General features: G+C 38.7%; 2 protein-coding genes across 6 annotated transcripts; one reads left to right on the forward strand and one right to left on the reverse strand.

Moving 5' to 3' along the window:
* Positions 1-895: 895 nt before the first annotated feature.
* Positions 896-13971, forward strand: hcfc2 (host cell factor C2). Of its 4 annotated transcripts, none has more exons than XM_079818005.1 (17): positions 896-1171; positions 1433-1581; positions 3590-3750; positions 3839-4047; positions 4144-4228; positions 4579-4685; positions 4777-5004; positions 5082-5285; positions 6079-6135; positions 7849-7904; positions 7991-8057; positions 8191-8268; positions 8351-8382; positions 8484-8618; positions 8706-8891; positions 8966-9257; positions 11394-13971. In XM_079818005.1, exons 1-17 carry the CDS (start codon positions 1012-1014, stop codon positions 11471-11473), a joined length of 2286 nt encoding a protein of 761 aa, XP_079674131.1. In that variant the 5' UTR covers positions 896-1011; the 3' UTR covers positions 11474-13971. The 4 variants fall into 4 exon arrangements, with proteins under 4 accessions (XP_079674131.1, XP_079674132.1, XP_079674130.1 ...); XM_079818004.1 differs by having other exon boundaries at positions 911-1171; positions 7991-8081; XM_079818006.1 differs by lacking the exon at positions 6079-6135 and having other exon boundaries at positions 899-1171; positions 7991-8081.
* A 67-nt stretch (positions 13972-14038) lies between these two features.
* nfyba (nuclear transcription factor Y, beta a) lies at positions 14039-21526 on the reverse strand. 2 transcript variants are annotated; one of them, XM_079818009.1, is made up of 7 exons: positions 21502-21526; positions 20624-20717; positions 20380-20513; positions 18762-18959; positions 14882-14960; positions 14621-14700; positions 14039-14533 (listed from the first exon to the last, which is right to left on the reverse strand). In XM_079818009.1, the coding sequence occupies exons 2-7, from the start codon at positions 20715-20717 to the stop codon at positions 14501-14503; spliced, it is 618 nt and encodes a 205-aa protein (XP_079674135.1). In that variant the 5' UTR covers positions 21502-21526; the 3' UTR covers positions 14039-14500. The 2 variants fall into 2 exon arrangements, with proteins under 2 accessions (XP_079674135.1, XP_079674136.1); XM_079818010.1 differs by having other exon boundaries at positions 21344-21521.
* Positions 21527-21778: the final 252 nt, after the last annotated feature.

Below are 21778 nucleotides of genomic sequence, written 5' to 3' on the forward strand. Positions count from 1 at the left end.
CACTTCAAACTCAGTCCTTATTCTAGATTCTAGCCTATAAAATGTTGTATATTTCATATTTCTCATAAAATATTAATATAAGTAAGTCTATCAGATCATGGAACAGTTGTCTTGCACCACCATGTAAATGTAAAACACTGTTTAAAGGGCCTCAAATGTGTTATTGAATGTCCCAGAGAAAATTATTTGGGTAGGAGAACTTTAAACATAAACTGACTTAAACTTGCACATAAACACAACAGAATTCAGTCAAATTTTCCTTGGGCAATCCATATCGTCTATTATAATCCGTAACGTCTAGCGTTTATGGTATGTCTCATTCCTCATTTGCTATGCCTCTGAAAACCCCAAAACCTCATATAAACTTTTACTGACCTCTAGGGTTCACCCAAGATATTACAGCTTAAACACAGTTCATGAACACTATAAAACTTCTTAGAAGGACAGTGGACAGTCAGATTTACAAATTCAACCCTACCTGTTTGCGCATTCACTATAATATTATATATATATATATATATATATATATATATATATATATATATATATATATATATATATATATATATATATATATATATATATATATATATATATATATATATATATATATATATATATATAAACAGTACTTATTATGGAGAGATATTCATTGTATGCGTCTATCACAGTAGATTATTTCAAATGCATTAACTGTATTCATTTATAAAAATTAAAATAATATTTTCTCATGAAATGCGTCTGTCGTCTTAAAACTATTATTATTTTACTGTAATTTTACTGTCCCCGGGGTTTATTTTTGTGTTAAAAACGGGAGGAGCCTACGAGCCACAAACTGCTCTGATTGGTCAAGAGTCCGCCGCCTTTAGATCACGTGACTTACGTCTAGCCAATCGCAGGCACGTTTTTCACGCACGGGGAAGTGCTACGAACTGTTTGCATGTAGTCAGCCTTTAGTGCAATGCAATTGTGCAAAATTAAAACCTATATGCAAAATACCGACAAACCATTATGATTAACAAGGGTCCCCTATGGAAAAGAGTGCGGTCTTACGCTGGACCGGTTCCGAGAGCGAGGCACGGGCACCGGGCCGTGGCCATACGAGAGCTGGTGGTTGTGTTTGGAGGTGGAAACGAGGGAATAGCGACCAATCTGCATGTTTATAACTCGGGTAGGACACTAGAGAAACACCAACTGCATGAATATTACATAGTACAGTCAATGCATTGTTAATAAAAACAACGAAATGCTTGCATATTCCCAAATAGACTTAAGACTGCATGAAGTTCCCAGCATGAAATGCACTGGATTACTGTAACCAAATGTTGGTTAATGTACTTTAAAAGAGTTAGAAATGCCATAAAACTGATTTGTAATGCTGATAAATTCAATAATGTAACTTATAATGCAAGTTATAAACCATATATTTCAGTCACCAAGCAGTGGTTCCTACCGGCAGTGAGAGGTGATATCCCACCTGGTTGTGCCGCTCATGGCTTCGCTTGTGAAGGCACGCGGATCCTGGTGTTTGGAGGGATGGTTGAATTTGGCCAGTATACCAACAGTCTCTATGAACTGCAGGTGAGCACGTGTGCCATCGTAATGTAGCCATGCCTAAATTAAAGGTGCAGTGAGTGATTTCTGAGAAAAGCTGTTGATATTTGAGATCACCAAAACAAACAAGCATCACACCCCTATCTTGATAGCTCCGCCCACAAATTCACAAAAGGCTTGTTCGACTTCATACAGCACTGCACAGACCGATCGGCGGCGGACTTGAAGAAGTGCATTCCGGTTAGAAATTTTGTCCGACTTGAGACAGCGCAGACGTCACGTGACATGGGAGAAAAAGGTTGATGCATCGCGATTCGTTATCTAACGATTCAGAATCTATTCTCAAAAATTCAGAATCGATTCTGTGTTCAATTCAAACTGCCACTTCACCACTGTGTGCGCGCGGTCACTGGCCAAACAGAAAAACCCGTTGATAGACAAACTTTCGTATGCTGACCGTTCGCAAAGCCCCACCCCTTTAGTTACTGTTGCTATGTCCGACACGCCACATACACGTTCTCACGTAGAGAAAACACATCGCGGAGCAAAGAGGACACTGACAACACGCCAACAGACAGGACTGAGCAAGTTCCTTTTGATATGAAACAATGCCTCAACTTTAAAATGTTGTCCTTTTTTTAAAGAAATGTAAACAACAAATAGCGTTTTGTGGCTCTTTAATGTGTCGTGATCGCTGTAGCGCCTCAGTTAAAGCTGCTCGTGAACCGATCATCTCTTCCTTCTAGTTCATTGATAAGCATCAACTAAACATGAATGAACACTAAAAGAAATGTTGAAACGTACTAACTCTCCTGACTGCTTTGTCAGACAAACCGGCGGATTCGGCAATGTGATTGGTCAGATCGCGGCATAAAATGGACAAACTACGACCTGCTTACCTGCCGTTTCTCCGTTGCTTTTTGAAACTTTTTTTTGTTAAAATGTTCTAAAGAAACTGAAAAATAGTCACACTTAGTTGTAAATTGAGAACTGTTTATTCTTAATGATTGTTCTTTGCAATTGTATGGCTTACCGTGTTTCGTTCAGAGCTTGTTAATCCTGAATATAACTTTGTTAATAAAATAAAAATATGGAAAGAAATCTTCATAATCATTTATAATATGGCAATACTGTCAAACAGATATTCTAACTGTAAACAAAAAGCATAGTAACTCCAATTTTGGGTAAAATGTAAAGTTCATGTATTTGAACAGCAAGATAATTAGTTATCGAAAAAGTATGTTAAGAATCGTTTTGGGAATCGGATTGTTACTCCCAGAATCGGAATCGGATCATTAAGTGCCTTAAGATTCCCACCCCTACTGTGACACGAGAGCGATTCGAGAGCAGCCGGCTGGTTCATTCTGCGCAGTTTCTCCAGAGCGGCTGCGCGAGCTCCAATGATGACACAGCTGTTCCACGATTGGCCGGATTCACCACATGACAACGAGTATGTGTGTGTTTCGTGTTTACTCGGACACCTTCGGTTCCACTAATGCTCGCAAATCAGTTTTTTTATAACAGTAAAAGCTCTTTTCATGTTATATTGTGTCATGTTTATCAAAATAAAACTGATAAAAAAATGTAGACTCCACTTCATTGATAGTATAGGCTTATGTTGAACTTTTTCTTTGTACAAACAGATGCAGTACATAAAGTACTACATCACAATAATGTCTCTGAAACATCCGTGTTTTGACAAATATTGCATTTATTTCACTTCATCTGTGATTAATAATGCAAACACAGCGTGAGTATCACTACGGGAAGCAGAAAGTGTCAGACTTTATGTCTCCGTTTTCAGCTCCTCCCCGCACGCGTTCGGTTACATCCAGCCGCAGCCCATGTCGAACACAGGCACCTCCCCCCTAATGAGTGGACACGCCCCTTACTACTGATTGGCTACAAGTGTTTCAGTGCTCCACTTTCAACAGCGTTTCTCAGACATCACTTTACTGCACCTTTAAAGCATTAATAGATTATGCTGGTAGTACATAGTTTTAGGAGGGCCCTGATGTCAAATCTGTTCTCTCAGGCCAGTCGATGGCTGTGGAAGAAACTGAAGCCCCGCCCACCGAGGAACGCATCACCTCCATGCCCACGAATTGGCCACAGCTTCACTCTTCATGCCAATAAGTGCTACCTTTTGGGTGGAATGGCCAATGACAGCGAAGACCCAAATGGAAATATACCACGGTGTGCATATTTATAAGCAAATATTCGTGTCATACCCAAAAACACATGCATACTTTGATGGATGATGTGTATTTTTGTCTCTATGCAGGTATTTAGATGACTTCTATGAGCTGGAGCTGCAGGCCCAATCCGGGGTTAAAGGCTGGAGCATTCCTGAAACCAAAGGTGGAGGCCCGTCGGCCAGGGAATCCCATAGTTCTGTAGTGTATTGTGGCAAGGGTGGCAGTGCCCCAAAACTCTACATATTTGGGGGCATGTGTGGGCACAGACTGAATGATTTATGGCAGCTAGACATAGGTAAGGCCTTATTCATATTAACGAAATAATGAATATGACCTGTATCTCTTAATATATTAGTTCATTTGGTTCAAGCTGATGTCTTAATTATTCCAGAGACTATGACTTGGTCATTGCCTCCAACCAGAGGGGAACCGCCACTACCCAGGAGTCTGCACACCTCCAATGTGATTGGAAACAAGTAATGGGACAGCCGGCTCTTTTTGCTTAGATTTGCTCAATGGTTTCAAAATTCGCATTTGAGATATGACTATTGTAGGGCAAAATGCAAGGCTCTTCTAGTAATGTTAACAAAACTTAGCCCATTAGCCTCCTGGGTTAGCCTAGATATTGGCGTCATGACTGAACAGCTCTATTGCCCGTTCCTCTCTCAAATTCACTTTTCAACAAAGTCAAGATGTTCAGAGATGGTTCTACAGTCACAACGGCTATGCCAATGTCTAGATTTGGTAAATGAACAGCTTCTATATTATTTTACCTCCCGCTGTCTCCATTTTTCCTCAAGTCCTTTATCTTGTTTCTTCATTGTAGGTTATATGTGTTTGGAGGATGGGTTCCCGTCGGAGAGGCAGAAGAGGCGCTCTCTGCTGACGGAGTCAAGTGGATCTGCACCAACTCCCTTTCCATACTAAACCTTGGTATGATCAAGAATATTACAGTGATCCTGCAGCTAGATAATCCCAGAAATTGCCTCAATAATAAGCACTTGGTATGGTTTGCTTACTGTAGACACACTGACATGGCATAACCTGACGTTGGAAGAAGACCAGCAGGGATTGGCTTTAGGCGTACAGTCGGTCGAACAGGAAGAGGGCAGTGCACACTGGCCGAAAGCTCGAGCCGGGCACTGCGCAGTAACCGTCGGCACTCGCTTATATGTTTGGAGCGGGCGAGATGGATACAAAAAGTTCAATAACTACCAGGTCTGCTGCAAAGATCTGTGGTACCTGGAAACAGGTGAGAAATAAAACCTAGCAGTCATTAAAGTAACAAAGTACACGTTTGAACATTTCAATGAACATTTGTGTGTGTAGAGAGGCCTTCCACTCCTGGTGCGGTGTTTCTTGTGAAGTCCACAATCAGTATGCTCCATGTCGCCTGGCGGCCCCTGCCTGCAGCCGAGTGTTACTTGCTTCAAGTGCAGCCTGTCACGTCTCCTCATTCTGCTTCGGTTGAACCGCAGTCCACACCAACTCCTCCATCAGGCCCAGGAGACAGAAAGGAACCTATACAAAAAGGTATCAAACTTAAACATTCGGTATTCTGGGATGTTTTGAACATTTTTGTTGTGCAAATTCACCAAGTTAATATTAGCTTGCTGGTTGACATACAGTGACTGAGGTGTTGTCAATTATGTTGATGAAAAAAAAAAGTACACTTGTGAAAAAAATATCCTGCCAAAACAATTTTTTAATTGATATATATATATATATACACTCACCTAAAGGATTATTAGGAACACCATACTAATACTGTGTTTGACCCCCTTTCGCCTTCAGAACTGCCTTAATTCTACGTGGCATTGATTCAACAAGGTGCTGAAAGCATTCTTTAGAAATGTTGGCCCATATTGATAGGATAGCATCTTGCAGTTGATGGAGATTTGTGGGATGCACATCCAGGGCACGAAGCTCCCGTTCCACCACATCCCAAAGATGCTCTATTGGGTTGAGATCTGGTGACTGTGGGGGCCATTTTAAGTCCAGTGAACTCATTGTCATGTTCAAGAAACCAATTTGAAATGATTCGAGCTTTGTGACATGGTGCATTATCCTGCTGGAAGTAGCCATCAGAGGATGGGTACATGGTGGTCATAAAGAGATGGACATGGTCAGAACCAATGCTCAGGTAGGCCCTGGCATTTAAACAATGCCCAATTGGCACTAAGGGGCCTAAAGTGTACCAAGAAAACATCCCCCACACCATTACACCACCACCACCAGCCTGCACAGTGGTAACAAGGCATGATGGATCCATGTTCTCATTCTGTTTACGCCAAATTCTGACTCTACCATCTGAATGTCTCAACAGAAATCGAGACTCATCAGACCAGGCAACATTTTTCCAGTCTTCAACTGTCCAATTTTGGTGAGCTCGTGCAAATTGTAGCCTCTTTTTCCTATTTGTAGTGGAGATGAGTGGTACCCGGTGGGGTCTTCTGCTGTTGTAGCCCATCCGCCATGGCTTCACAAATTCTTTGCTGCATACCTCGGTTGTAACGAGTGGTTATTTCAGTCAAAGTTGCTCTTCTATCAGCTTGAATCAGTCGGCCCATTCTCCTCTGACCACTAGCATCAACAAGGCATTTTTGCCAACAGGACTGCCGCATACTGAATGTTTTTCCCTTTTCACACCATTCTTTGTAAACCCTAGAAATGGTTGTGCGTGAAAATCCCAGTAATTGAGCAGATTGTGAAATACTCAGACCGGCCCGTCTGGCACCAACAACCATGATACGCTCAAAATTGCTTAAATCCCCTTTCTTTCCCATTCTGACATTCAGTTTGGAGTTCAGGAGATTGTCTTGACCAGGACCACACCCCTAAATGCATCGAAGCAACTGCTATGTGATTGGTTGATTAGATAATTGCATTAATGAGAAATTGAACAGGTATTCCTAATAATCCTTTAGGTGAGTGTGTATATATACATACATATATACATAATGATATATAAAATATAAAAAATGACACCTTTACAATTAAGAAGCGTACATAATATAACTGTAAAGAAAGAATACTTTATATTAGTGTTTTCAAAAGTACCGATTTCGGTACCTAAGCGCTTGCACCAGGGTCGTAACCACCATAGACATTGAGGGGGACAAGTCCCCCCGAATAATTAGAAATGGCCAAATTGTCCCCCCCAAAATTTGATATTCTTGATGCTGCTCTGCTGTACTCCATTACACACCGCACTGTTTGTTGCTAGGATGACAAAAGTAAACTGTTAAATTTTTAGGTTGGTCTGCCTCAGCGGTCTAACAGCACTCGTCACTGTCAGAATAAGTGAGATGGCCAATCAAATCAAAGAAGGCGGGGCTTACTGTTAGTGCGACAGTGAATCTGTGCATATTTAAACAAAAACTTTTTTTTTAAAATAGTTTACCTCATAACTACAATAGAACTGTAACTTTTACCATTCTTTTTTCTTTTTCTTTATTTCCTTAAATCCCTTTTAATCCTTTAATTCCTTTAAATAAACCAATAAAACCAATATCCCTTCCCCATACAAAAAACTTTAGTCCCCCCCAATGTTTAAGACACGGTTACGGCCTTGGCTTACACAGATACTCATGGGAGTGTTTGAAAGCAGGCATCCTTCATTGGATAGCCGCCTGCTTTCAAACACTCCCATGAGTATCTGTGTAAGCACTTGGTGAAGAGCGTTGATCATTGTGGTCAATCACAGATATATATGTTGAGCGCGTGAACACAATGACCAATCAGAGATGTTTATGAATCCATTCAAAAGCACTCAAAATGCTAGAGGAAAATGCTGGTTTTTTGACAACACTACTTTATATTCTATTAAATTGTTTAAAATATAATTGAATTAGTAATTAATACTACAAAGTATATTTTAAAAGAAAATATCTGAACAATGCTATGGAGTTCTGCATATGCAACATCTGATTTAATGTGAAGAAGTATGTATATGTATGCAAATAAGTCATTTACCACAGCTGTAAGGTGCTGGAAATGCTCAAAAAGTGCTTGAATTTGCAAAAGGTGCAAGAACCCTGTGTATATTATTTATTTTATGTATATTAATTATCTTTTCTTTTTTTCATCTGTCTAGACTCCCAGCCAAGTGCAGATGTCAAAGCTAAAGGAGAGCGAGAATCTTTATCACAGGTCAGACTTCTGCAGTTTAGTAGAATATATATATGAAGACATTATAGAGTTTATATTTTTAAATCTGAGGGCCTTTCTCATTTCAGGAAAGCCTTTTGAGGCCAAAAGGAACGAGTGAGGATGGGGCAGACATTCGTGCAACAGGGGACAAAGGTAGAAAAGCGAAAACTGCTTCTGGTATAATATGCATGTCTTTTACAATCTTGCATGTTGGCCATTGTGTGTTGCACTGTTTTAAGTCAAGTACATATACCTGACGATGTATTTTTAATATGCCTAATCAAAGATCAAGACGGCGTTTCCGTGACGTCATCAGACGTGAATAAGGCTGGTAAGCTGAATAGTGCGTCTCAGTGTCAGAAAGGTAAGTGCGCTGCACACACACTCACTGTTTTGGTAAGCTGTAACTACGTTTCCTCTCTTACTGTTTATATTGTCATTCACAGAACGAGAAATCTCCTCCACGCCATTCCAACAGGTAGTGTGTTACAGGTGGTGTGTTTCTGTACTTGTTGAGCATATAACGCGTATAAAGCTCCTAAAAACACATTCACACATGTCCTTCCTGTTCCCTGACAGTCTGATATCACAAAGGAGGCTGTGTGGTTTGATGTGGGTGTGTTTAAAACACTTTATTGTGAGGTTACACACTACTTCCTGCCTTCTGAGAATGGTGACCTGGCATCGATCCTGTCTGCCCGATCTGACAGTGAGGTTTGTCTGCCGTACTCACACCTAAATGTAACGCTTTCCAGTTTTGTGTCAGTGTGTTTTACGTCACCGGCATTTTCTGTCTGACAGTGGAAGTTGCCGGGTCCTCATAGTTTTGCGGGTCGCGAGAAGCAGGAATTAGCATCAGGAGTCACATACAAGTTCAGGGTGGCGGGAATGAACAGCCGTGGCCTGGGCGACTTCAGTCCCGTCAGCGAGTTTAAAACCTGCCAGCCTGGATTTCCCGGGGCACCGTCTGCTGTGAAAATCACCAAGGTACAATCATTCTTCTCAGTGATGACAACTACATTTGTGTTCAAAGTTATTTAGATGCTATGTCATATTTTCAGGATACTGACTCTGTGCACATCACCTGGGAGCCTCCCACCTCTCTGTCCGGGAAGATATTGGAGTATTCAATGTATCTTGCTGTGAGGAAGAGTCGAGGGAACAGCGTGGAGCGACCCGGCGAGCTGGCTTTCATCCGAATCTACCGCGGCACCAAGACTTCATGCACAGTCAGCGAAGCCCAGCTGGGCAACGCGCACATCGACTGCTCGGCACGGCCCGCCGTCGTCTTCCGAATCGCTGCCAAGAACGACCAGGGCTACGGTCCGGCCACTCAGATCCGCTGGCTGCAAGGTGGGCAAGAGCTTCTGAAGCTGTGACTCACGAGTATTAATATAATATCAATTAGGGGTGTAACGGTACACGTATTCGTATCGAACGGTTTCCGAGTGCAGTCTTTAACAGTTAACAGTCGGCTTGTTTTAAGCGCGGAACACACTTCAATCCGAGTTCCCACACGAACATATTAAGTATTCAGTCCATTTTATCACGAATTTCAAATGATAAATTCCGTTTCGATGCTCTAATGTGACGTGACTGAATAGGCGCGTCAGTTTAAACGGCCGCAATTGCTTTCTTTAAAGCTACACTGTGTGATATTTTCCCCCATCTAGCGGTGAAAAGGTATATGACCATCCAGTGAATATTAGTTTCTGTTCCTCTCAATTCCGATTTCGTTTTAACTCCTACAGTGGCCGATTTAGTCCAAGATTAACATGGCTTCCAGTTCGACCTCGTCCACATTCGACACGGTGCCATCGAGTGTTAAAACGCGAAAGGCGAAGCTTGAATTTACTGGTATGTCCCTCTTTGGATAATGTACTTTCAAGATGGAGGGGCAACATGGCGACCCGCATTCGAACCCATTACCGTATGTATTTTCAATGGCATCTTATAAACTTACGAGAATACTTTATTACTTGAAAGATGTAAATATACATTAATGAGCACATATATTTTTGAAAGAACTAAGTGTTTTTAGCTAAGAATAAACTAAAAAAGTTACACAGTGTAGCTTTAAAGTGAATTTTGTTTTGTATAAATTGTATCTTAATTTTAAATATTTATTATTAAATGTTTTAGCATGAGACTACTTTCAAAAACAAAAAATGTAGAAAAAATGCTATTAGTATTTTTTGTCTTGTTTCTAGTGTAAATATTTAAACATTCTTAAATCAAGATGCATTTACTAGATAAGTACAGTCTAACTAAATAAGAAGAGCATTTTTTTAAGTGTAGGCAAATCTTTTGATCATTTAAAATATAATAGGCCTTTGTTGACTACATTCTAAATAAATGATTTTGGAGTTTGGATTTGTAGAAAGTGAATTTCTTTTTGTTTTGTAGAAAGTTAATTGCTTTCTTTACTGTGAATTTCGTTTTGTATAAATTGTATCTTAATTTTAATTATTACATTTTTTAGCATTAGATTACTTTCAAAAACAAAATTTTTTAGAAAAAATGCTCTTAGTAATTTTTGTCTTGTTTCTAGTGTATATATTTAAACATTCTTAAATCAAGATGCATTTACTAGAAAAGTACAAATTTCAACTAAATAAGAAGAGCATTTTTTTTAATGCATTGCGCGTGAACGCAATCATCTCTGAACATCCCTTCCTAAAGAATAAACATGAATCAATATCTTAAGGTATGTTAAAGATACATTACAACTTACTGAAACGCATCATATGTGGGGTAATCGCTCAATCAGTGTTTCAACAGCAGAAAGACGTCAATATTAAAACAGCTTGAGAACAATGTCACGCAGCTTCACATTTAATGTTACCTCAGAAGTCATTCTGTGTCCACAGCTGAGTTAACTAGAGAAATAAACTCTTTCGCTATATATATGACCTACATTAGCCTATATATTCATTATATTCTACTCTGAACCTGTTACTGAAGTCTTGATTATTTAGTGTATGTTTGTGAAAATGACAGCCACTGTGTACAAATTATTATATTTCAACAACGAATTGGAAAAAAAAAAGTATTTTATAATTAGATTTAGAAGTTAATGCAAAAACTGCCTTATGTGAAGTTGACATGTTTGGGTAGGCTACTGTTATTTGAGTGTTTATTATTATATCTAAAAATAAATAGCAACTGAATTTGGGTTAATAGTTTTGGCCCTGTCCTTTAATATTATAGTAATGTACAAGTAAGGGCTCCCTCTGTAGTTTACAGCATTATCTTTAAGAAACTTTTAGTTATAATTTAATTTATTTAAGGACAGACACATTTTTTTTCAGTAAACCACTGTTTAATTAAAATAAATACAAAGCAATTTTGTAAAACTGCTGTACCGAACCCGTACCGAACCGTGACTTCAAAACCGATGTACGTACCGAACCGTCAGTTTTGTGTACCGTTACACCCCTAATATCAACATACAGTACAGTCCTAACAGCTGAATGTGTCATCCTACAGATGCGAGTAAACTGAAATCCTCAGCGACGCAGGCAGACTCCAGTGCTCCAGCAGCAGAGCCCGACACCACCTGCAGATGAACTCTCACCCCAAAGCTCTAATACTTCAGGACTGCATTTTACTCATCATCACACAAAGGCATTTTAATATAGCCCATTTGAAGACTGAAAGTCATGGAATCGTTTACACTGTAAGATTTAGGCTTTAGTATAACTAAACCCCTACTGGGTCATTATCACTGTAAAGTCATGTACATTTTATTTTAACACTTTTTATACTGAGTTCATAAATATAGTTTTATTAAATTGTTGTAGCCACAGGCAACACTTTTTTTTTTTTTGCCTCTACAAATACCTAATCTGGTTTGGTGAGATTTGATCACCCCTTAGTGGAAGATGAGCCACACGGGGCAATTTTAGAAAGCGTACAAAATGGGGACATATATTAAAAGGCATTTTGTACATTTCTTAAAATAGGCCCGTGTGTTTAAGAAGAACTGCATAATTACTAGTAGTTTGAACATAAACGGCTCCACCAGAGCTGTTTTTCCCCTCCTTTTTATTATAAAAAGCCATCGAATTCTTATTCTTAACAGAATTTTATTGCATAACTGGAAGAAACTTTCCCCTTGCTTTATCACTATACATAAATACAGGGCAATTTAAAGGCACACTATGTAACTTCTGGCCCTCTAGCAGTAACAAAACTGCATGCATTTTGTGGAAGAACATTGTTTTGGTTGTGCTTCGGCTCTACGTGAGTGCGGATGAATATGGTTATCATACTGATAATAAAACAATCACTACTAGGCTTAAAGCTGCACTATGTAACTTTTCCGTTCACTAGAGGTCGCCTATTCAAAACAAAGGCGTAGTTTGATGACGCCAAGTTTGAGCGCAGAATCTTGGGACATGTGGTCTCCACCTCACAGCCGGTGGAAAATCATGAAATCATGTTCATGGATGCGATATTAACGTTACTGTAGTATGAAGCAGGAGAGATTGATAATAAGATAAACGCAACACACGCCTCGCGAGCAGTGGGACTTTTATTATGCCACAGTCGCCATTTCCACTTTTCCAGTCATGAGTATGAGGTAACGCAGCTCTGTTTATGATATTAGATACATCTGAGTGTGTTGAAAATTATGTTATGACGTTACTCTGTGACGTTCGCTCGGTGGCTGCTATGACACTTGTTCACACTGCAGTGAGAGTACCGAGGGGAACGACATCGACATGCGACTCCTCACACGTCCCGGTTCCTTGGTTAAAGTAGCAATTTTCTCACAATTTACAAATAGTTGGAAGCATTTGGGATATTGTCAGTACTCAACCTAACAAAATATGTAACACTGGCCTAGTGGTTTTTGGATATTTTACTGAAAAAAATTTATTTAGTGCACCTTTAAGAGATATAGCCAATTTAGATGAAGAGGATCTCAAGCTGACTAGATGAAGACGTTTCTGTAGCCTTGAAAGTAAATTTGAGCCCAGCACTACAGCTAACCCATAACCCCATTCACAATAGATAATGCTTTACAGTGAACTCTGTTAGAGAGCCTGTGCATTAAAATCCCTTTCTTTTACAACATTTTAAATCCCTCAGTTCTCGTCATATCCGAAAAGCCAAGCCAATGTTGATTCTAGTTTTATTACGAGCTCTGTCGCGTTCTCTTTTTGTCAGCACTCGCCTCTGTTTGGCGTTTGTTTAAACGGGTGATTCCCCAGAGATTGGAGATTTATCTGCTCCATGTCACTCGTTTTGTCAACTAACCTCTGCCACTCTTACATCACACACGCTTCAAAGCAGCTGAAGCAACTTTACTCTATTTACGGATATGACGAGACACGCACAGGCGAGTGACACATGTACGCAATTTCCCACAAAAACCAGACGGATCTAAAATATCACTTATAATAGGCTTACCATAGTAAATCAGGGTAAGACAAAAACACATTTTGAAAGAAGGCTGGCGAATGTTACTTTTGAACAAAAACAGGTACTAAGACATGTCAAACCTACATTTTGCCCCCAAAAATTGCCAATTTGGGTATATAAATAGTCAGTGCATTAATTAATTATACATAGTAATACATCAACTTAATTTACTAAGTGCAATTAGTATAATCAGTCTGCTGGGAGCTTTTAAATATCCCATTATACAATTGCTTATGCAGTACATTAGAGATTATATCTGTATTAATGTTCCATTAGCATTTCACTAACCTAGAAAACCACAAAGAGTATTATTATCATTTCAAACCAAGCTCTTAAAAACATTTTTATGTCTTCATTTATAGACATGGACATATTCACTTCCTATTTGTGCATTCTCAGGAACACCTAGTGCCCTTTCTTAATGGCAAAATAAACATTTAAGAAAGTATTTGACCTTTTTAATTGAATTTAACTTTTTGCTTTATATTTGTTTTACATTATAGTCAAATATAGCTAATTTTTTGCCCCACATTCCCAATAGTCTTTTTGTATACAGGCTAAAATTTACCACAAAAAAAAAAGGGTATCGCAATAAAATCCATACATTCATTCAAATTAATTTTGATCGACCATTTTTATTTTATTTTCTATAAAAGTTTTGAAATATTCATGGGTGACTTTTTTTAAAGACATGCTGACTAACATTCATTCAAACAAAGACAGATCACATTTTTATTCAAAGAATCAGCGTATCAATGTCAGTACATGAGGTTAATTAAGAGCAAATGTTATATCAAATTAGAATCCCCTTAATTGTGGGAATGTAAATGGTCAATATGGCCTTCTTGTTTTCCCCATCCCAAACTTTAAAAATTATTAAATACCAAATAGGAACAAACAAACAACAACAACAAAAAAAACATAATTTGGTGTGGCCTGTACCAAGCAGACCAATCGAAACACACTGGCCTAAATATAATACTGAATGAATCACAAGACATCACTTAAGATCAAATCAGCCTCCTGGCAACAGGCACTTTTGTTCCTGCTCTGGTAACCAGGCATCTCTTGGTCTTCCAGCACTGACCTGAAAACTTTGCAAGGCAAGAGATAAGTCTGTCTGGAAACTGGACAGGCCACTAGATTTAGTCTGGCCTGTTCTTCAGTCATGAGAATTGTATCTGCTGAACGCCAGGGATCTAAAGGAGTAGAAAAAAGACAGTTTAGATAAAGAGCATGACAGTCTGTCTATCTGTGGGTTGATATGGGTTGGTTTACACACTAACCTGCTGGTATGAGGTGGTGTACACCATCACGTTCTGTTGCTGGCCATCTGCAGTGATCAGTCCTGCAGGCAACTGACCGGCTGCAAGTTTAAAGCGAAACACTTCATATTATTTCATCATGGAAACCCTCATAGCTAGAAATAAGCACAATGCGATGATAATTTGATGATGCTAAAGAGTTTGGATAAGTCTCATTTTATTTCTGAAGGGAAATGCAGCCATATGCATAAAATAAGCTAAATGACATGAGTTTGCACTTACTGAAGGTTTCATCTGTTAGTTCTTCACCAAGGCCTTCGCTGACTGTTACCGGAGTGATGCCTTTCTCACCCTTCATTGCCTTGGAAACATGAACATGTTACTTGTAACTTCCAACCATTTGTGCTCTAAATTTGACATTTATGATGACACACGCAGGTAGGTATTTCTTTTGTACAAATGACACCCTGCAATATTTCATTTCATATCTTTTTTTCCTTTAAAAATATGTTCTCTACAATCCTTTATATGGATGGACAGTCAATAGCCCCTTTCACACAGAAATCCCGGTAAACTGCTGGAAAATTACCAGAATGACTGAACCGGTAAATACTAGTGGTGTAACGGTACATGTATTTGTATGTGTGTATCGAACGGTGTATCCAAATGCAATCTTTAACAGTTAACAGTCGGCTTGTTTTAAGTGCGGAACACACTTCAATCAGAGTTCCCACACGAATATAGTATTCAGTCCATTTTATCATCAAATTCAAACGATAAATGACGTTTTGAGAATTCTTTGAAAACGATATACCCAAATGAAAATGTCTGCAGCTCTTAAACCCTATGGTCTATATTCATAAACCTGGTCTTATTTTAAACTAGACACTTGAAATGTTGCTACCCAAGAGTCATAATAACTCAAAGTAATATGGGAACAGAGTAATATACATGTAAGTGACTCACGTTTTTTTTTTTTTTTTTCACTTAGGGAAAAAAATATTATAATTTAATGTTAAGAGCCTGAAAATAACTTAAATATAAAACTGAATGTCTAATCATGTCATGATTCAAATGTGAGGATGATTCTCTCAGTAATGTAGCTTCTGTGAGCTTTTATGTCAAGAAAAGTCTAGGCGTCCTTTCAAAAAGGCCATTTATTTCAGAACATTTGCTATTGTAAAGAGTAGTTTTTCCATTCAAATAAATCTGCAATAAGCTGCAATAAACTACTAATTATAATGGATAAACAGTTACTGAAAAACTAAAGCAACTATTTACAGAGATTACAAAGTGTAAAAAACTAATTTAGCTGATAATAAGTGTCAGTAAGAGTCTGCGCGCTCCACTGCAGTTTCTGCCATAGAGAGCGCGCCGACAGCGCACAAACAGTATTCACCAAAGCCTACTTACGTTAACTGCGCAATATAATGCCTTTTGATTGGTTACTAAGTCCATCAATCAAACCTTTGTTGGAAAGGCATTGGCTGGGCACCGAGTGCCTTTATCCAACAAAAACCATGGGCGCAATGATTGACAGCTCACCAAGCCTGTAAGGCGCTTCCTCTATATGATGCATCACAGGAGAGTCTCTGATTGAAGGAGAGAGACGAGGGTTGATCCATTTCAAGTGGGAGAGACTATTCTAGCAGGGGGAGTTTGCCAGAAACGGATTAGAATCGATATTTCATTGAAAATGGACATGATTGATTACGCTAACTCAAAACTCTCTTGCAAACAACGGAGGATTTTTAGTTTTTTCCCTATTTTTTCGTTGTTTTGGATTAAAAAGTGGGAGGCATTTTGAAGAGTGGACTCTTACACAGATGTATGCGGGTGTTTATTGGATTCGTCCGATCTGATCTGAACGACAGGAGATGAAAGATGAGTATCGCTGATATTATGCTAATGTTTACATGGCCGGTCCTTTAGCGTTTCATTTAACCCTTTCCTCTCTGGTGTATTTATTGCAAAAACAAGTTCAGAACATGAATCTTGAGTGTTTTAGCTTTCAAATGATGCATAGTTTGTGATAGTTGATTGAATATTTTGTATAAAACAAAAGTAAATAAAAGTACACACACGCCCACTCACGTCAACCACCCCGCCCACGATCCGATGCGGGTTAACAAATTAAATAAATCTGTCATGAAAATGACACACTGTATAAATGATTATATTTCAACAACGAATTGGATAAATAAATAAAAAATTGTATGATTAGATTTAGAAGTTATTGCAAAAACTGCCTTATGTGAAGTTTACATGTTTGCATACAATATGTTATTTAAGTGTTGATTATTATATCTAAAAAATAAATAGCAACGTAATTTAGGCTAATAGTTTGGGCCCTGTTGTTAACCTTTAAAGGGATAGTTCACCCAAAAACGAAAATGTGATGTTTTTCTGCTTACCCCTAAGGCATCCAAGATGTAGGTGTCTTCGTTTCTTCAGTAGAACACAAATTAAGATTTTTAACTCCAACCGTTGCTGTGTGTCACTCATATAATGCTTGTCAATGGGGTCGAATTCTATTAGAGGAAAAAAAAACATGGACAGACAACTTCAAATTAAACCCCGCGGCTCGTGACGACACATTGATGTCTTAAGACACGAAACAATCGGTTTCTGAGAGAAACCCAACGGTATTTATGCAAATATATCACCTCATATCAGACGAACGCTTCAGCTTTCCAGACTGCCATCACTTCCCGTGTGTAAAGGTCAAAATTCCGGCCAGGTCATAGATATGTATACGTAGATTCCTCATTCGAGCGATCCACACCATGATCCACGCAGGCACTAATGAGGAATCTATGTATATATCTATGACCCGGCTGCTATTTGACCTCACTCACGGGAAGTGATGGCAGTCTGCAGAGCTGAAGCGTTCGTCTGATATGAGGTGAAATTAATTGCATAAATACCGTTGGGTTTCTCTCAGAAACCGATCGTTTTGTGTCTTAAGACATCAATGTGTCGTCACGAGCTGCGGGGTTTAATTTGAAGTTGTCTGTCCATGTTTTTTTTACTCAAATAGAATTCGACCCCATTGACAAGCATTATATGAGTGACACACAGCAACGGTTAGGAGTTAAAAACTTCATTTGTGTTTTACTGAAGAAACGAAGACACCTACATCTTGGATGCCTTAGGGGTAAGCAGAAAAACATCACATTTTCTTTTTTGGGTGAACTATCCCTTTAATATGAATGTGCAAGGGCTCCCTATATAGTTTACAGCATAAACTTTTAGTTAAAATGAAAGACTGACAATTTTTTTCAGTAAACCACTGTTTAATAAAAATAAATAAAAAGCAATTTTGTAAAACTGCTGTACCGAACTGTGACTTCAAAACCGAGGTACGTACAGAACCGTCAGTTTTGTGTACCCTTACACCCCTAGTAAATACAAAAATATGCTGTTCACACAAGCAATGGCGTTCTGGCTTTTTACCGGTAAGAGACGGTTCACACATCAGCAGCAAAATACCAGTAAATTCTGTGATGTCAGTCATCTTCCACAGTCTTGTCTTCATTCGCCCGCATGAGAAGAAGCGCTTTAGGTTTCACTATGTTCAATTTGACAACATATTTTGATGTCTGAGTGATGGGCATAACGGATGATCAAACAGAAAGCGTGTTTGCTCTTAAATACAAGAGACACGCATAATAGTCTCCAACTGTAGAACCGCAGTGCTGATAAATGGAAAAGAAAGCTGGGTCTCGAGTGTGACACGTTGAAAAAGCTGCGAGACATGACGCAACGGTCTAAGTTGATCATTTAGCGCATATTTAAATAGAAACACTATTAAAAAAGCTTTGTGTGAACATCTCAGAGTAATCACGGCATCTCCTAAGAACTTATGATTGGCCCAAAGCAGACGCCTTACGCCAGTGTGTTTTGACATGCGTGAATATACCGGTAATATTAATTCCGTGTTCACACAGAGCACATCACCGGTATTTTACTGGTAATGTTACAACTTCCCTTACTGGTAAATTGCCGGAACCATATTTTGGTCCTGTTCACACATGATCTGTTACCGGTAATTTCCCAGTAAAGACTGTATGTGCGAAAGGGGCTAATGAGACAATGGACCAGTTTTTAGACCATGATCTGGTTAAACTGGTGTGTGCGTATGTGAGTGAGTGAATAATACCTCTCTGAACTTCTGCAGGTAGAGTTTAAGCGGCTCCACGTACATGTCAAAGCCCAGAGTGGACATGGCAAACAGGATGTCCTCTCCGTTTATGGTCTTGCGTTTCTCTTGATGGCATCTCTCACTGGCCTCAGATGTGATGAAGCTGATGAACTCGCTCACACACTCCTGCACACACTCTTTTGCATCCTTCGCTATCTGCGATTAAAAAGAGAGTCGACAAAAGATCTTTACTTGTAAATAACTTCAGGATTTCAAAGAGCTTGCACTCAAAAAGACAATTTCTAGCTAGTAAAAAATGTTGAAATCTAAATTCTTATTTATGGAATATGGCAGTATTTATTATAAATTATTTATTTGTGCATAATTTGTGTTTTTTTAATTTACGAGTCCTCCCTCTTGCAGTGACTTCTCTGATGACGTTTTTAGTGCCACGAGGACAGGGCAACCTGTCGCTCACATGACATCACAGCGACAGCAAACCACAACCAACCAATCAATTCCCACTGAGCAAAATCAAGTCCTGTCCTACATTTTGTTCTTGTTCGAGACGCCATTTCTCTTGAATATATGTCACGATAGGGAAGAAAAAAAAAACATTGCAACTTCCGTTTCATGCCGTAACAAGTCCATAACATTTTAAGTAGGGATGCACCGGTTGACCAGCCAAAAATCGAAGAAAAAAAAAAAGTGTTTCTTTGTATTTTTCTGCCGATTTTTCCGGAAGTGACATGAGCATACGCCTTTATTGCAATCATTCGCGAACATGTAACTTGTGTGTAACAAACGGAAACTGGAGAACTGAGGGAAGAGACGAGATACGCTGAAGGGAATGAAGAGCCGCTTTCCTGCGCGAGCTTACCTCTCCGCGCCCTGCACAAGCGTAGATAGTGAGCGTTTGTTCAGCTCAGCTTCTCACGTGTTGGATCGGATGACAACGAAACAGACCAACTTGTGACAAAGCCGAAATACTTCTTTTTGTAGCCTAAAGAAGAACATGCATGCACTTTTGAAATTAAATACGATCAGTTCTGAAGCCTATAGGATGATCATTTTTTATTTTACCTTAAAATAACATTAACTTAATTTGATTTAAAAAGCACCTGCTGTAGCATCCAAGTTTTTTTCGTTGCACTAAACACTATTTGATTTAACATTTTGGAACAATTTAATACTTTGGTTTTATTTAATTTCACTGGTAAAGACTTTTTTTCTTTACACTGAAGTAGAAAACAAATGCTGATTTAAGTAACATCTTTGCTTGGATTGCAGAATAAGAAGTTGTTGCTTTTAATTTCACCTTTCAGCCTTTTAATTTCCAATTCAATTTCCCGTTAATTTCAGATTGCGGACTTGTTTTCGTTAGCCAAAAGCCAAATTAGCCTGTTAAATACCAAATAAACATCTTGTTCATGTATACTTTCATTCTTTTATTGATCGAAATCAGCCAGTTTTCTTGAAAAATAAAAATCGTTATCGGAATCGGCTATGTAATATCATGATCCGTGATCACTAATTTTAAGGTTTTATTCAGGAGTTAAAACTCCCTGATATTTCTAGGTTTTCCCAAGACCATGGGAACATTGTAAGATGCAAAATTCACAAATTACAGAATCACCTTTCCAGTCTGCGGGATGGCATTCTTCATGATACGGGCGACATTAGCGATGGGAAGGTAAATGTCTTGCTCTCGGAAATTGTCTTTGCTTCCGTTGCCATCCTCATGGTCGTTAAAACTTTCATCCCCGTCATCTGCACACAAACAACGTCCAATAAAAAAGCTGCTTCTCATCTCATAATAAATATTGTCTTAATTAGCTCTAACACAGATGGTTTATTTAAGGTTGACGTCATGTCCTTACCATCCTGGGTCTGTAAGACATACGTCCCCCCGGTCATATACTCTCCAGTTATTCCTAACTGAGTGGTATCTGTGGTACTGCCGTCTCCGTCCATCTGAACACACAAATATGAAGGTTGTGTTAAAGCATTTATTTCAATTACACCTTTACAATGTGCCAGAATACACACATGGCCCAAGAAAAGACAACTAAATAACGCTCCAGAGTATAATGAACAATTATTATTATTCAAAAAATAATAATAATGAACAGCACACATAGGGTTAAAGATTTATAGCATGTTAAATATTTACAAACACATACATATATATATATATATATATATATATATATATATATATATATATATATATATATATATATATATATACACACACACACAATATAACATAATACAATAAATACGTAATAAATGTGTACAACGTGGCTCTGGATATGTTATTAATACAGTGAATAAATGGTTATATAATTATTTGTATGTATCTCTAACAGCAGCCCTTTGTTTTGATAGTCAGCTAGCAGGTTAGCATCACAGCAGCTCAAGCTAACTAATTATACGCATTTAACAGGAAGACATTAATCAAATATATGGATACTTTAACCAGAAACTAACAGTCTTCTTTTATAAACAAACTTGCTGTTGATTAAATGCGGTTTAAATGCGGCTTCGGGCCCTCGCGTGCATGTAGCCTCCATCTCTCCACTCAAATAATCCCTTACCCATCCTCAAACATTCATTCTTTCAACACTTCCTGCATTTAACTGCTCCTTCGGCCCGGTAAAATTTGTAAACGCCTGGCGGTAACATTCCTTTCTATCCGTTAAACACGAGAATTATCGCTGAAGCGAATCATTTGACCGGAGCCACAAATACAAACCTGACTCGCGCTCGCGCTGCAACTTGATTGGACGGAAATGGGGCTGCGCGAGACAGTTTGTGCCCGCGCGTGTGCACGCGTGGATGTCGTTCACCAGGGGGCGCGCTGAGGAGAGAATGTGAATTAAAACGACAGAATCCAGTGCATTTCTTTCTTGAGCAAATGGCTTTCAAATGGCCTTAATCTTAAAATCGTTATTTTCTCTTCATTTGGTTTGATGATATGATTAGACTCGCACATGTGGTGGGTTATAATTTAAATGAATTGTATGTAAACA

The sequence above is a fragment of the Gobio gobio genome (genome assembly GCF_949357685.1).
Source record: "Gobio gobio genome assembly, chromosome: 5".
Taxonomy (NCBI): domain Eukaryota; kingdom Metazoa; phylum Chordata; class Actinopteri; order Cypriniformes; family Gobionidae; genus Gobio; species Gobio gobio.

What these genes read in the sequence shown, in the direction of transcription:
- hcfc2 (XM_079818004.1), top strand. Translation starts at nt 1,012, where the DNA reads ATGATTAACAAGGGTCCCCTATGGAAAAGAGTGCGGTCTTACGCTGGA. An exon ending in AAAAGCGAAAACTGCTTCTG is followed by an intron (nt 8,082 to 8,190) that starts GTATAATATGCA and finishes GCCTAATCAAAG; the next exon opens with ATCAAGACGGCGTTTCCGTG. An exon ending in CCTCCACGCCATTCCAACAG is followed by an intron (nt 8,383 to 8,483) that starts GTAGTGTGTTAC and finishes GTTCCCTGACAG; the next exon opens with TCTGATATCACAAAGGAGGC.
- nfyba (XM_079818009.1), bottom strand. Translation starts at nt 20,717, where the DNA reads ATGGACGGAGACGGCAGTACCACAGATACCACTCAGTTAGGAATAACT. An exon ending in CCATCCCGCAGACTGGAAAG is followed by an intron (nt 18,960 to 20,379) that starts GTGATTCTGTAA and finishes TTTTAATCGCAG; the next exon opens with ATAGCGAAGGATGCAAAAGA. An exon ending in ACACCACCTCATACCAGCAG is followed by an intron (nt 14,534 to 14,620) that starts GTTAGTGTGTAA and finishes CTACTCCTTTAG; the next exon opens with ATCCCTGGCGTTCAGCAGAT.